The sequence below is a fragment of the Scyliorhinus canicula genome, chromosome 7 (genome assembly GCF_902713615.1).
Source record: "Scyliorhinus canicula chromosome 7, sScyCan1.1, whole genome shotgun sequence".
In the NCBI taxonomy this organism is placed as follows: domain Eukaryota; kingdom Metazoa; phylum Chordata; class Chondrichthyes; order Carcharhiniformes; family Scyliorhinidae; genus Scyliorhinus; species Scyliorhinus canicula.
Window position 1 is genome coordinate 61,247,007 of NC_052152.1, and position 14,175 is coordinate 61,261,181.

Sequence of the window (14,175 nt, forward strand, 5' to 3'; positions counted from 1 at the left end):
ATCCCCAGGTCGTCCTCCCATTTCCTTCTTGTTGCGTCCAGTACGGTGTCGTCCCTATCTACCAGTCGGCCATACATGTCACTACAGTTCCCTTTCTCTAGGATACTTGCGTCCAGTAGGTCTTCCAGTAGTGTCTGTCGTGGCGGTTGTGGGTACGTCCTTGTCTCCTTTCGTAGGAAGTTTTTGAGCTGCAGGTACCGTAGCTCGTTCCCCCCAGCTAGCTGAAATTTCTCTGTCAGTTCGTCCAGTGTTGCGATCCTGTCGTCCGTGTATAGGTCCCTGACTGTCAGTGTCCCCCCGTCCTGTCTCCACCTTTTGAAGGTGGCGTCAGTCAGTGCTGGTTTGAACCTATGGTTGTTGCAGATGGGAGCCTTGTCCGACATTTTGTTCAGGCCAAATTGCTGCCGCAGTTGGTTCCAGGATTGGAGGGTGGCTGTCACCACTGGGCTGCTGGAGTGTTTTTTGGGTGGGGATGGGAGTGCTGCCGTGGCGAGGGCCCGGAGGGAGGTCCCCATGCAGGAGGCCTCCTCCGCACGCACCCACTCGGCTTCTGGCTCCTGGATCCATCCCTTACTCGCTCGGCTGTTGCCGCCCAGTGGTAGAATTGTAGATTCGGGAGGGCTAGCCCCCCCCTGGATTTTGTTTTCTGTAGGACCTTCTTTGGGATCCTAGCATTTTTACCCCCCCATACGAACGCCATGATAAGTTTGTCCAGCGCTTTGAAGAAGGCCTTGGGGATGTAGATCGGAATGGATCTAAACAGGAAGAGGAACCTGGGCAATACGTTTATTTTGATCGTCTGGACTCTTCCTGCGAGGGAGAGTGGGAGTGTGTTCCATCTTTGCAGGTCCTTTTTTACTTCCTCCGCCAGGCTGGTGAGGTTCCATTTGTGGATCCTTTCCAGTCATGGGCTATTTGGATCCCCAGGTAGCGGAATTTTCCTTTCTTAAATAATGGGGTTACATTTGCCACCCTCCAATCTGTGGGACTATTCCAGAATCTGCAGTACTTTGGAAGATGACGTCTACTATTCCCACGTCTACCTCCTTTAGTACTCTGGGATGTAGATTTATCAGGCCCTGGGGATTGATCAGCTTTCAGTCCCATTAATTTCTCCAACACTGTTTTTTAGTAATACTAATTTCATTCAATTCCTCCTTCTCACTAGACCCTTGGTTCCTTAGCATTTTATTGGAAGTTATTTGCGTGTTCCTTGTGTTTTCTTTGTGGAGATCTAAAATAGTTGATTATTAATTCTGTCCATTCTTGCTCTCTATTATACATTTTCCTGTTTCAGATCTTGGTAGGCTACTCCTTGGTTGAGTATGTCCGAAGAGATTTCATTGTCTTCTATTGCTCCTGTCATGACAAAGAAACCAATGCAGGATCACCAGAGATGTCCACAGAACTGGCAATCCAGGTTGTTGTTTGTTTGGGGGAACTTCTGCAACTGTGCCATCTCTGGCCATGTGGGTTGTTGCAGGTTTGGTGTAGATGGTCCTCAATACATACGGAGGAGGAGTTTGCGTTATGGAGAGAGATTGAGCAGTTTAGACCTTTACTCCCTCGAATTTAGAAGAATGAGAGGAGATCTAGTTGTGGTATTAAAGATGATAAAAGGTATTGACAAAGTAGATGTAGAGCGGATGCTTCCTCTTGGGGGAAATATAGAATGAGAGGTCATATTTATAGAATAAGGGGTAGTAGAACAGATGAGAAGAAATTACTTCTCTCATATGTGGAATTCACTTCCTCAGTGTGGTGGATGCCAGGACTTTGAGTAAATTTGAGGAGATAAGACAGATTTTAAATTAGTGATGGGTTGAAGGGTTATGGAGAACGGGCAGGAAAGTGGAGTTGAGGCCGAGGGGAGATTAACCATGATTGCAGGGCAGAGCGGGTTCGAGGGGCTGAATCGCCTAATACTGCTCTGAGTTCTTATGTAAGTTTAAATTCTTGCCTTCACATGGGCAAATTGGCCACAATGTTTTCCCAAGCGAGATGGTTATCAGATCTTGCCTCATAATAGTGTGCTAACGGCGTTGGTTACCACTTCTAAGCTAGAAAGATGGGTTCCAAGCTCTGCAAAAACCCTCCATAGTCCCTATTATGAATTTATGAATTCTGGTAAGCTTCTCATTGTATTGCACCTACCATCAGTCTTCTTCTGTAGTCTGCCCTACCAGCGACTGAGTTCTCTGCAGCACAGGTGCTGATCTCTGGTATGTGGCACCTCTTCTCTCCTTGTTCTGGACTCTAGCTGCCCATGTCCAATGTCTGAAAATGTACAGAATGCATCTTGGATACCTTCTAACTTACATTCTGGGTGTGATTTCATAACCAAGATGTGCCCATTAAGCAACTCACTGCGGCGCAGCGTGGCTGATAGATCCCACTCCTAGGATCGACCAGCATTGCAACACCTCGTGAGATCCAACATGATCTTACGAGAGATTGCAATGTAAATCCTGCCCATTGCGGGCAGAATCACTTTTTAGCAAATCTGCATATTAAAGCGAGACACTGGTCTCACTTTAATGTGTATATTCCCGAGGTACCCGAGGCGTGGGATTTATCACCTTTGCCTCGGAGACCTCGGACGTGCGCCGTTCAGTACTGGTCTCCACAAACGGGGACCAGATGGAATGGCACTCATGGGGTATCCCAATGGAGCAGGGTGTCACCCAGGCACTGCCACCTGGGCACCTCCAGGTAGCACTGCCAGGGTGCCAGGCTGACATTGTTTTGCAGGGTGGCAATCAGGGGTGCCCTGCGCGGATGTTTGGGGGGGGGGGGAAGAGGGGGTCTGGGGACCTTCCCATAGTGCGTTGCAGCTTGGGGGCCACTTCGGAGGCTCCAGAAATTGGGATGTATTTAACAATAGCATCCCAATCGCTTGCCACACTGAGGAGTTCCGGCGAGCGGGACTTCTCCGTGCACAAAAAGGGGCTTTGTGGCCTCAGCTGCGCGTTCCCCGCTGAGGCACCCTATCTAACGCGAGTGTCATTTTGTTGTGTTTCTTGGCATTGCAAGCACCAGGAAACATGCGGCTAAACGCGCTCGCTTTGGGACTTTGTTCCCGTTTAGTTTAATCCTGCCCATAGTGTTAGCATCTGGAGTGGTAGTTAAAAGTGTGACAGTGACTGACAGCATACACTCTCTTGCTCATCAGCCTCTTCTTGCTGTTCCCCCACTGTCTGGCAGATTGCACTTCTTAGCTGTCTGAAATGAGAAAGGCACAAGGGTTTGGATGTGGTATGGGAATACAGTGAAAGTAAGAGGTGCACGCTTACCCTACCAGCAGCTTATGGGATGAAACGTAGGAACGTATAGTGATTTATGGCAAAGATGGAGGCCATTTGGTCCATCATGGATCGAATCATGTGGAAGCAACAGAGGTTTTGCCCACTAGCTGGAGAACCAATGGAAACCCCCATTGCCTCTTTTAGAAAGACCTGCCACATCTTTTAAATTCTCTACCTCCGAGGATTGCTCCATCATTGAGTTTATTAAAAGTTGGGACAGTCTTTTGTTGTCTCAGGGAATCAAGGGATACGGGGAGTCAGCAGGAAAAGTGTTGAGGAGCCGATCAGTCATAATTATGTTGAATGGCAGAACAGGCTCCAGGTGCCTTTATGGTCTACTTTTGCTACAGTATCTTATGTTTTCCGTTAAAGTTGCAGAATCATATTATTTCCATATCAGAAAATATGTCTGAGTGTCAAAACTGTATAAACATATCTTTACGTGCAATCTGCTGCTTCAGGCATGGTTCAAAGTTAGAGTCTTTTACAGCAACATTTTTGACCTCATTATCTCCTGACGTAGTCATCAATTCACATCTGAAAATGCAGTCATTTAACTGCTAAATAGTTTTGTAGCATTTCAAAGACAAAATAAATTGCAATAAAAGTTGCAAATAGATAGAATGGAGATTTCAAAAACAAAAGTTTCAGACCTTGGTGTCATGCATCTACCATGAGTCTCAGTGCGGTTTCAGTGCTGGCAGATCAACAGTCTACATTATTTTCTCACTTTGGCAGGTACAGGAGAAGTGCCGCCAACAGTGCAGACCACTCTCTGTTTTGCCTTCAGAGACTCACCATAGCTTTTGATCTCATTAGCAGCCCCTCCTGGGTGTCATTTCTTTTTTCCATTAGAACACACACATTTCCGTCAATTACAATGAAGCAACATCAGACTTCCAAGATTAGCAGTGGGGTGAAGCTGGGCTGCATCCTGGTGCTAACATTCTATGGCATATTCTTTTCCATGATGCTAATGTATGCTTTCAGTGACTCAAACGAGGGTGTCTCCATGTATGCCACAGCTGGCAGCAAGCTGTGCTGCAGAGCGTAGGGGGAGGATGCATATAAAATGTTGTGGTGGGGGAAGGAGGCATTCTGTCCAGACATGTGAAACAATGGCGGGGCGGGGAAGGAGAGAGAAAAGAGTGGCGGAGGGGGAAAAGAGTGGTGGTGATTAGGTGATGAGGCAGGGTGGGGTGCAGGGTTGATGCCGAGTGCAAACTACAACGGCAGAGTTGCCTGCTCAGTTCACCATACCAGCCTGACTACCCTCTCACCTTCAGGCCTTGTTGAGAATCGGAATTTTGCAGATTTCCCACTCCCAGTCAGGACTCCCCAGACTCTGTCCCCACCAGCTCTTCCCGAACCCCCAATCTTCTTCTCGGGTCAGCTCAACATGGTCCTCCCCCTCAGAACTTTCCCCATGATCGGACAGCAACAAGAGAGAGCTTGAGCAGCTTCCTCAGTTGCTATCAAGAGAAATCTGGGACAAAAGGCATCCCGGGAAGTCCAAGCCTGGGACACATAACAGGAGGATAATTTCTGGCATGGTTATCACCCTGACTGAAGTTCACATGCAACAGCTTGTTCTCCTGGGCCAGCAAGGAGTTTGGACTGTCAGTGTCACAACATGGACCTTCTATTAACATTGATAACATCACTCTGATGGTCATCAATAGCTTCACATACCTTGGATTGACAATCACCAGCAATCTGTCCTTTAATGCTGAAATCAGGATAGATAAGGCAACATTTATGTTGAAGTTGAGAAGGCAACAGTAAACGAATAAAAAATACAAAGCTCCTCATGTACCAGGCTTGTGTTCTCAGCACCTCCTTTACAGTAAAGCTAAGGTAAAGTCCTCATAGTTCCAGATGACCAAAGACTGCTTTCCCCTTTGAAGGCGAAGAGCTGACTGGTGTGATTTAACCAGAGGATCATCAGACCTCAGGCAAGGGGCAAGATTGAGAAGGCGGGGCCTTCATGAGTAACCTCAGCTGATATGAGGATTGAACCCGCACTGCTGGCCTTGCTCTGCATCACAAACCAGCTGTATAGCCAACTGAGCTAAACCAGCTAAAGGACAAAAGAAATGACCAGATGGTAGAAAAAAAAGCCTGGCAGAAGTCTGTCGCCTGCCGGCCAGCTCTATTCATCTGTGCCAGCTGCAGAAGGGGATGCCACTCATAAATCAGCCTCTACAGCCACAACAGACGATGTTCAACCCTGAAGTGACAAATACCCAGGCGCAGTCCATCATCTCCTGAGTGGATGGCTGCCTGTTTATTACGTTTTGTAGCGTTGTGAGTGGAGGCAGCATCCTGTAAGGGTGCGAGTTTGGAGGCTTGGTTAACGACACCTTTGCCTTTCTCACCAGCTACTCCCCAAGCTCAGTGGTATTTGCAGCCCTGAGGGTGTGGGGGCAATGGAGGCAGCACATGAGACCAGAGGGGCATCGGTGTGGTCACCGATCTGTGACAGCCACCGTTTTGTTCTGGGAGGGCTGGACGGGGGCTTTAGGAGGTGGTAGCAGGCAGGGATTGAAAGATTTGGTGAATTGATGGAGTGGGAAGGGGTCCCAATTGGGGAGGTGAAGAGGAAGTAGGAGGAAGAGTTGGGAGGGGAGTTGGAAGTCGGACTGTGGGAAAAGGCCTCGAGGAGAGTCAATTCATCCTCGTCATGTGCCAGGCTTAGCCTGATCCAGTTCAAGGTGGTCCATAGGCAGCATGGTAGCATAGTGGTTAGCACAATTACTTCACAGCTCCAGGGTCCCAGGTTCGATTCCCGGCTTGGGTCACTGTCTGTGTGGAGTCTGCACGTTCTCCCCGTGTGTGCGTGGGTTTCCTCCGGGTGCTCTGGTTCCCTCCCACAGTCTAAAGATGTGGTTAGGTGGATTGGCCATGATAAATTGCCCTTAGTGTCCAAAAGTGCCCTTAGTGTTGGGTGAGTTTACTGGGTTATGGGGATAGGGTGGAGGTGTGGGCTTGGGTAGGGTGCTCTTTCCAAGAGCCGGTGCAGACTTGATGGGCCAAATGCCTTCTTCTGCTCTGTAAATTCTATGATAGGGCTCATCTGACTATGGCCCGGATGAGTAAGATTTTGAGGAGGTGGAAGACAGGTGTGGACGGTGTGGGGGAAGCCCAGCAAATCATGTCCATATGTTTTGGGCGTGTCCGAAGCTGAGGGGATTCTGGCAGGGATTTGCAGATGTCATGTCAGAGGTCCTAGAAAGTTACTCAGAGTCCAGAGATGGCAATATTTGGGGTGTCGAAAGATCCTGGGGCCCAGGAGGGGAAGAGAGGCTGACATTTTGGCCTTTGCCTCTCTGGTGGCCTGGAGACGGATTTTGCTGGGATGGAGGGACTCGCAGCCTCCAAAATCAGGCGTGTGGGTCAGCGACATGGCAGCGTTTCTCAGGCTGGAGACGATTAAGCTCGCCTGAAGGGGTTCAATTCAGGGGCTCGCTCGGAGGTGGCAGCCGTTCATCAACTTCTTTAAGGAAAACTGACTGTCAGCAGAAGAGAGAAGGGGGGGGCGGTAAAGGGAGGCATGGTATTGTAGAATAAGGATAGGCAATCTAATATATGGGCAGTCAGGAGGTAGGGCGGGAGGGAAGTTGGGTATGTTATTGTGATGTTGTGGAGTGTGTCAGACCGCTCTGTTGTTTAGAATATTTAAATGTTAAAATGATAAATGCTTCAATAAAACGGTTTCTAAAAAAGGTTTTGTAACGTTGCAAGGACAAAAAAATTACAATAATAGAAATAATTATAAAGGAGATTTCAAAACAGAAGTATACAATTTTGCACTGATCTTGGAATAAACTGTACAGAAAGCGAAACAACTCATGTATTCAAAGATAGCTGAGCTAACAAAAGACATTGGAGGAGCTTCCATTTTCAACAAGCTTGAAAAAGGCAGAAAGTCTTTTAAGAAATCCCAATTCGAGAGGTGGGACGCACTCCCGTTGTCACAGACAGGGCTGGTACAGTTAAAATGACAGTCCTCCTGAGGTTTTTGTTTGTTTTCCAGAGTCTCCCAATTTTTATCCTCAAGGCTTTCTTCAAAAAGGTGGATGCAGAGATCTCGTGATTTGTTTGGGCGGGTAAAACCCCGCAGGAGGTTTGGGGTGGGGGGGATGTTCTGGCCCGCCAGAATTTCATTAACCACTACTGGGTGGCGAATATTGCGATGGTCAGGAAGTGGGTAGTGGGGGAGGGGTCGGTATGGGAATGGGTGGAGGCGGCGTCATGCAAGGACAGTAGTTTGGGAGCACTATTAAAGGCACCTCTGCTGTTCTCACCAGCTCGGTACTCCACAAGCCCAGTAGTAGTGGCAGCCCTGAGTGTGAGGACAGTGGAGACAGCACATGGGGTTAGAGGGGGGAGGTCGGTGTGGGCATAGATATGTGATAACCACCGGTTCACTCCAAGGGGGCTGGATTCGGAGGTGGCAGCGGGCAGGAATCGAGAGATTTGGGGATCTCTTTATTCTATTTTATTATTTTCTTAAATTTAGTGTACCCAATTCATTTTTTCCAATTAAGGGGCAATTTAGCATGGTCAACCCACCTAGCCTGCACATCTTTGTATTGTGGGGGCGAAACCCACGCAAACACAGGGAGAATGTGCAAACTCCACACAGTGACCCAGAGCCGGGATCAAAACTGGGACCTCAACGCCGTGAGGCAGCAGGGCTAACCCACTGCGCCACCATGCTGCCCTGGGGATATCTTTATTGATGAGGGTTTCCCAAGCTTGGAGGAGGAGTTTGAGTTGCCAGGGGGGGAATGGGTTCCGGTATCTACAGGTGAGGGATTTTGTGCGGAGGCAGGTTTCAACCTTCCCACACCTGCCACCCCAGGGACTACAGGATAAGGTGGTGTCGAGAACAGGAGTAGGAGAGGGGAAGGTCTCAGAGATCTATAAGGAGCTGATAGAGTGGGAGGGGGCCCCAATAGGAGAGGTGAAGAGAAAGTGGGAAGAAGAGTTGGGTGGGAAGTTGGAGGCCGGGTTATGGGAGGAAGCCCCAAGGAGACTGAGATGAGCAGGTTCTTTCATCAGGTGGATAGGTGTGGTCGCTGTGCGGGGGGTCCTGCGAACCACGTCCATATGTTTTGGGCATGTCTGAGGCCGAGGGGTTTCTGACTGGGATTTGCTGACGTTATGTCAGGGGTATTAAAACTGATGGTGATTCAGAGTCCAGAGGTGGTGACCTTCGGCGTGTCGGAAGACCCGGGAGCCCAAGGGGTGAGAGAGGCCGATGTCCTGGCCTTTGCCTCCCTGTTGGCCAGGAGATGGATCTTACTAGGGTGGAGAGACTCGGAGCCCCCGAGGTGGGTGGGGAGTGGTGTGGGTTAGCGACATGGCAGGGGTTTCTCAGACTCAAAAAAATTAAATCGCCTTGAGGGGTCCGTTGCAGAGGTTTGCTTGGAGGTGGCAGCCGTTCATCGACTTCTTCAAGAAAAATTAAGCTGTCATTGGGGGGGGGGGGGGGGGGGGGGGGGTGGCATGGGAGAGACGAGTAAGGGTAGGAGAACTGGAAGAGGGGTGGTTGGGGAATGTGGCATTAATTGACATGTTGGCTGGGGTCTGAGCCCGGGGAGTTTGTTGGTTATATTGTTGTTTTTTCGTTGAAATTTGATGTTTAAAATTGTGAAAATTATAAATGCCTCAATCAAATATTTTCTAAAAAATAAATCCTAATTTATAGCTACCTTACAGGTTTTTACTATCCCACACTTCCTCAGCATGAGCAGCACATCACCTGAACTTCAACAACTAGCTTCGTTTTTTTAATATATAGAGTACCCAATTCATTTTTTCCAATTATGGGGCAATTTAGCATGGCCAATTCACCTAGCCTGCACATCTTTGGGTATTGGCGGCGAAACCCACGCAAACACAGGCAGAATGTGCAAACTCCACACAGACAATGACCCAGAGCTGGGATTGAACCTGGAACCTCGGTGTCGTGAGGCAGCAGGGTTAACCCACTGCACCACCATGCTTCCCCTACAACTATCTTAGTTGAATTGAAAGCTGACATTCATCTATGATGAGCTACTTCATAGCCTAAAATCTAAACAACATTAAGGACAGAATTTTCAGGTCCCTTGCAAACAGGTTTAAGTGTTGGGGGTGTGGCCAAAAATTCTCTTTTTTTTGCATTTAACAATGAATTTATTGTACCAAACCTAAACAAAAAAGGTATTTATAGGCTGAAACAAAAAGACGGGTACTTCACAGAATGGTCAGTTTCTTAAAACTGAGAGCAAAATCCAAAATTTATGCTTTGTATTTTCCAAGAATATCTCCATCTCTAAACAAGTAATAATTCTCATCTTCCAAGACAACTTTAGTCCTTCCATATTCTGGAACTGTTTCACCAACTTTTCACGTTAACTGGGTAGATGTCACCATTCTCTACTCGGTTACCAGGTCCAACCGCTACAACAGTTTCTTGAAGTATTTTCCCCTGTTTTGTTTCTGGAAGCATCACGTTACCGTTTGTTACCTTTTCTGCTGCAACCCTTTCCACCAAAATACAATCGAAGAGAGGTAGAAATGTTTTGAACGCTTGACCTGACATGCCTGCTACCGCTTGTAGAAAGTGCTAGTAATCGTGGCCAAAAATTCTGACGGTGTCTTTCCCACTTCCTGCCAACCTACCCTGGACTTGGCCGCAATATAATAGGCAGAGTGCAAGACCTTAGGCCACCTCCCTTCTGGCTGCAACATTTCTGCTGCGGGGAGGTCAGCAACAGTTGGGAAGACCAGCAAGTAAGCCTGCTTGGGCCTCAGGTGAGAAGAGGGGGGGGGGGGGGGGGGGGGGGGGGGTGCCTGCTTCATGCGTCCCCTTTTCCGATTGGTAGCTTCCCCAGGTTTCATGTACGATGCACCCCCCCCCTCTGACGCCAAACCCTGGCCTGTGCAGCCTGGCTCTGACTTCGCTCCCCCCCGCCCCACAGACTTCATATCCTAGCCTCACCAAGACTTCAAGAACAACTTTTTCAATGGCGGGACAGAAAACCCTACCTTTTGTGAACTCTTGCCCTTAGTGTCCTACCGTCTTCTAGTAGGCCTAGATCACACTGATATGAGTAAAATCTTGCCAGGGAAACTGGTTCTGCAACACACATGTCAGCACTGAATATAATAATAATAATAATCTTTATTAGTGTCACAAGTAGGCTTACATTAACACTGCAATGAAGTACTGTGAAAATCCCCTAGTCGCCACACTCCGGCGCCTGTTTGAGTATACTGAGGGAGAATTCAGAATGTCCAATTCGCCTCACAAGCACGTCTTTCGGGACTTTGTGTGAGGAAACCGGAGCACCCGGAGGAAACCCACTCAGACTCCGTACAGACAGTGACCCAAGCCGGGAACCAAACCTGGGTCCCTGGCGCTGTGAAGCAACTGTGATAACCACTGTACTATCGTGCCACCCAAAGGCTGCCGTATAATCATTTTATCTCTAGAAATGAAACCGACAATTCAATAGTGTTGTCACAAAATTCCAAATTAATCATTATTTGATCATGGTTTGGATATGAACTTTTCAGATCATTCTAGCTCAACATTATCACAATTTCAACCAATGACCACAGATTCTATTGTATTAAATTAGGAATGTAGGTCTTAAGACAGTACCACCCTTTAGGAAGATACAACTTGGCCCCTGCATTTGTATAATTTGGTCAAGTGCAAAGTACATTGTCCCTACAGAATAATAGCTTTTGAAAAAGGATAAGCCAATCAAACCAGTAGATAGTATGTCGGAAAAATTGTAATTATGGAGTGTTATGATACATGCATCACATAAATCACAGCATGGTAACCTAAGGAATGAGATTGGAAACATCTGTAATTAACAGTATTTATTAATCCAGAATTCACATAAGCTCACAATGTCACAGTCATGTTGGCATGCTAACTGGTGGCTGTGCGAAAATGCATTAATTTCAACTATAGTTTATTTCTGAAATGTTTTTTAGACTTGCTTAACAAAGATCCATCTTATTAAATTAACTTTTCTGTGGTTTCACCAATTGCTGCACAAGGCAATGAAGAAAACACAAAATTTAATGGCTGAATCACAGACTTCTACATACATTACAACGTATGTTAACATACAATACTCAAAACTGAAGCAATATTATTTATTATATTCACAAAACAAATAGTACAATTATAACTACATTTTACACAGGACAGGGATGCTACATTTAGTGGCATAAGCAGCAATGTTTAATGACACTATAATTAAAAAACTTGAATTGTAGTTTAGATTCAGGGAAAACACTATTCCTTTTCCCTTCAAGCACTACATTACTATTGAACTTTGAATCCCCCTCCCCGCCCAGTAGTTCACTTATTTCATTTCTAAGCCCACATGGCAGAACAATAGTAGTGTATGAAACAAATTAAAAACTAGAATATCTATATTAAATAGTCATCAATACTTATCACTATAAATAAAAGATATAAGAAATTCCAGTGACACTGCTAAACAGCTTCTACCAACCCCCCACCCCCCCAAACAAAACCTCATACGTCACTACATGCAGAGCCACATCAATGCAGTTATGGTATCTATTGTAATGCAATATGATACCCATTAAATTGACCAAGTAGAGAAACTACTGCAGTCATCAGCATCTTGAAAGCCATGATGTTCAATATGAAAAGAAGCTACCCCTTTATTGCACAACGGTATGACAAAAATGGGACACTACCAATAAACAGAAAGGGTAGTGTGTTTTGATTCCTAGGATGTTGACCTGATCTTCTACAAATCCTAGATTAGAAAGTGTCCAATTAGATCATGCCTGTAAAAGAAAACAAGCTATCATAAAATTATCCAAGCAAAAGATTTATTTTAGAGGATATATAGCCAAGGTCCCGACCTGACTTTCTTATCTTATCCATAGTTTAACATAGCCAGTACATACTTTAATGGACAGGAAAGGCACTCTGATACTACTAGTTTATCTGGACAGTTAATGCCAGTTTACAATTCCATCACAGGACTATCATATCAAACACAATCCTGTACTTAACTAAATTCCAGAAGTGTGAACAATCATAGAACAGAGACAGTAGAGCTAATTGTAGTGTTCATACTCAATTCCAGCTGAAATTGGAAACCTCGCATAGGCTAAGGATCAAATCTGGAATCTTCTTGATTAACACACATATTTTTGTTATCAAGCTGCCCCTTCTCTTTCCCCATGACTTTTAAGAAAATTCAGGTACAGCAACAAAAATAATTGGACCATGTATCAGGACATTAGAGTTGGATTGCAAAATTACTATTGCCCCCCCTCCCCCCATGTCACACTCTATTCTTCACTTGACAGGGTCAGCAGCCTTCCTAATATCACTAAAAAAGTTACCATGTGCAAAACCAGAAACCTGCAGATTCCCTTATAAAAATAGCTTTGAAGGATACCACTGACTATCTCTCAGAAGACAAGTAAGTTCCAATAAACTGCATAATTTGACCTGTTCAGGATGACATCTTGGAAGAATTTCTAAAATGTTTTTTCTGATAATCGGAGCACAGTTCTTCTCTCCTAATTTTTCCTCTAGTTTGAAATCCATCTGGAGGCACCCTCATCAGGATAGTGAGACAGTAATAAGAGAGTTTTCAGCACCATCAGCAGGCAAAGCTATTTAATTGGAATTGATCCAGAAAATCCAAATTCATCCTTTCTCTCTTCTCTAATCCCAAATAAAAGTATATAAATTAGTTTATTAAAATGTGAAACACATTTTTGACTTCGAGATTGCTCCAGATATGAATGCATGAATCCCTTTTGGTTAGGGATCAATTGCTCAGCAATAAACTATCAGCCAATTCAGAAACCATTTTTTGAGACTGCTCCTACATAAACCTTCTGAAAATGGAGTTTGTTCTGTATTCTGTGGAACTCACCTTCTTCGTCCTTGTATTACACCATTTCATACTGGTTTGCAGTGATGAATCGGGACAAACAACAGGCCAACAACATTCCAATTAACTGTAAAAATAAAAAACGTATATATTTGATGAACCTCTGTGGCAGAAGTGATATAATTAAAAGCTGGGGAATTAATTTGTGTGTAGAGGCCATATTAAGGACAGCCAGGTCAAATTTAGCATGATTATTTTGAATCTGGGTCCCATGGATCGACAATGGGGGAGCCCAATAACATTACTACAAATGTCTATCCCGCTCCCTTCCCAGACAACAACCCCATTCCACTACACCGGGAGGAGGGGACTACTAAAACAAAGGATGTGACCAAGACAACTAATAATGCCGGCAGATTTTATTACTATCATTAGGAGTGACGGAGAAGAATGGCATTGCTGACAATTTTGGCTAACACCGAGAGCCTGAGGGTAATAAAGAAGGATAATGTATTGTGTTTCCAATGACCGAGGATATGAGAAGCATAGGGTCAGAAAAGCAATTGAACGATCAGGAGTTGCGTGTGCAGAGAACATGAAGAGATTAAGTTGAAGATTGATTGGGAGATGGAGAGAGAACCTATAGACCAATAGGTGATCAGAGGTTTAGTGAATAGGGCATGGTGAGTGATACAAGATGCAGGAAAGAGCATTTGGAGATGCTGATAGACAGATGTTTAAATGTTCCCAGTCTTCAAGACAGAAATCCAATGGCTCTTAAAACACTTGCTGCAGAGGAGATGGAGGGGACATTGAAACAGGTTTGTGAAGGTGGTTTGCCATGGAAAAAGCCTAGTCAAAGGCTGCGAAGCAGGGTAACATTTAACATGGTGGAGGTAATGTGGTAATGAAAGACTAGATAAATTATGCACTTGAATTTGCAACCCTCGAACTTAGGTGTTGAT

The 14,175-nt window shown here is 45.6% G+C and overlaps 1 protein-coding gene and 1 pseudogene across 1 annotated transcript in view; both read right to left on the reverse strand.

Moving 5' to 3' along the window:
* Window positions 1-9,596: 9,596 nt before the first annotated feature.
* Window positions 9,597-9,957, reverse strand: LOC119969090 (annotated as a pseudogene).
* Window positions 9,958-11,177: 1,220 nt separating this feature from the next.
* The window catches only part of tspan7b (tetraspanin 7b), a 129,213-nt gene continuing 126,215 nt past the window's right edge, over window positions 11,178-14,175 (reverse strand). Inside the window, exons 7-8 of the mRNA XM_038802135.1 lie at window positions 13,253-13,337; window positions 11,178-12,143 (exon numbers count right to left, since the gene is read on the reverse strand). Of these exons, the coding sequence (XP_038658063.1) occupies window positions 13,269-13,337 (69 nt within the window). The 3' untranslated portion in view covers window positions 11,178-12,143; window positions 13,253-13,268. The remainder of the gene's footprint in view (window positions 12,144-13,252; window positions 13,338-14,175) is intronic.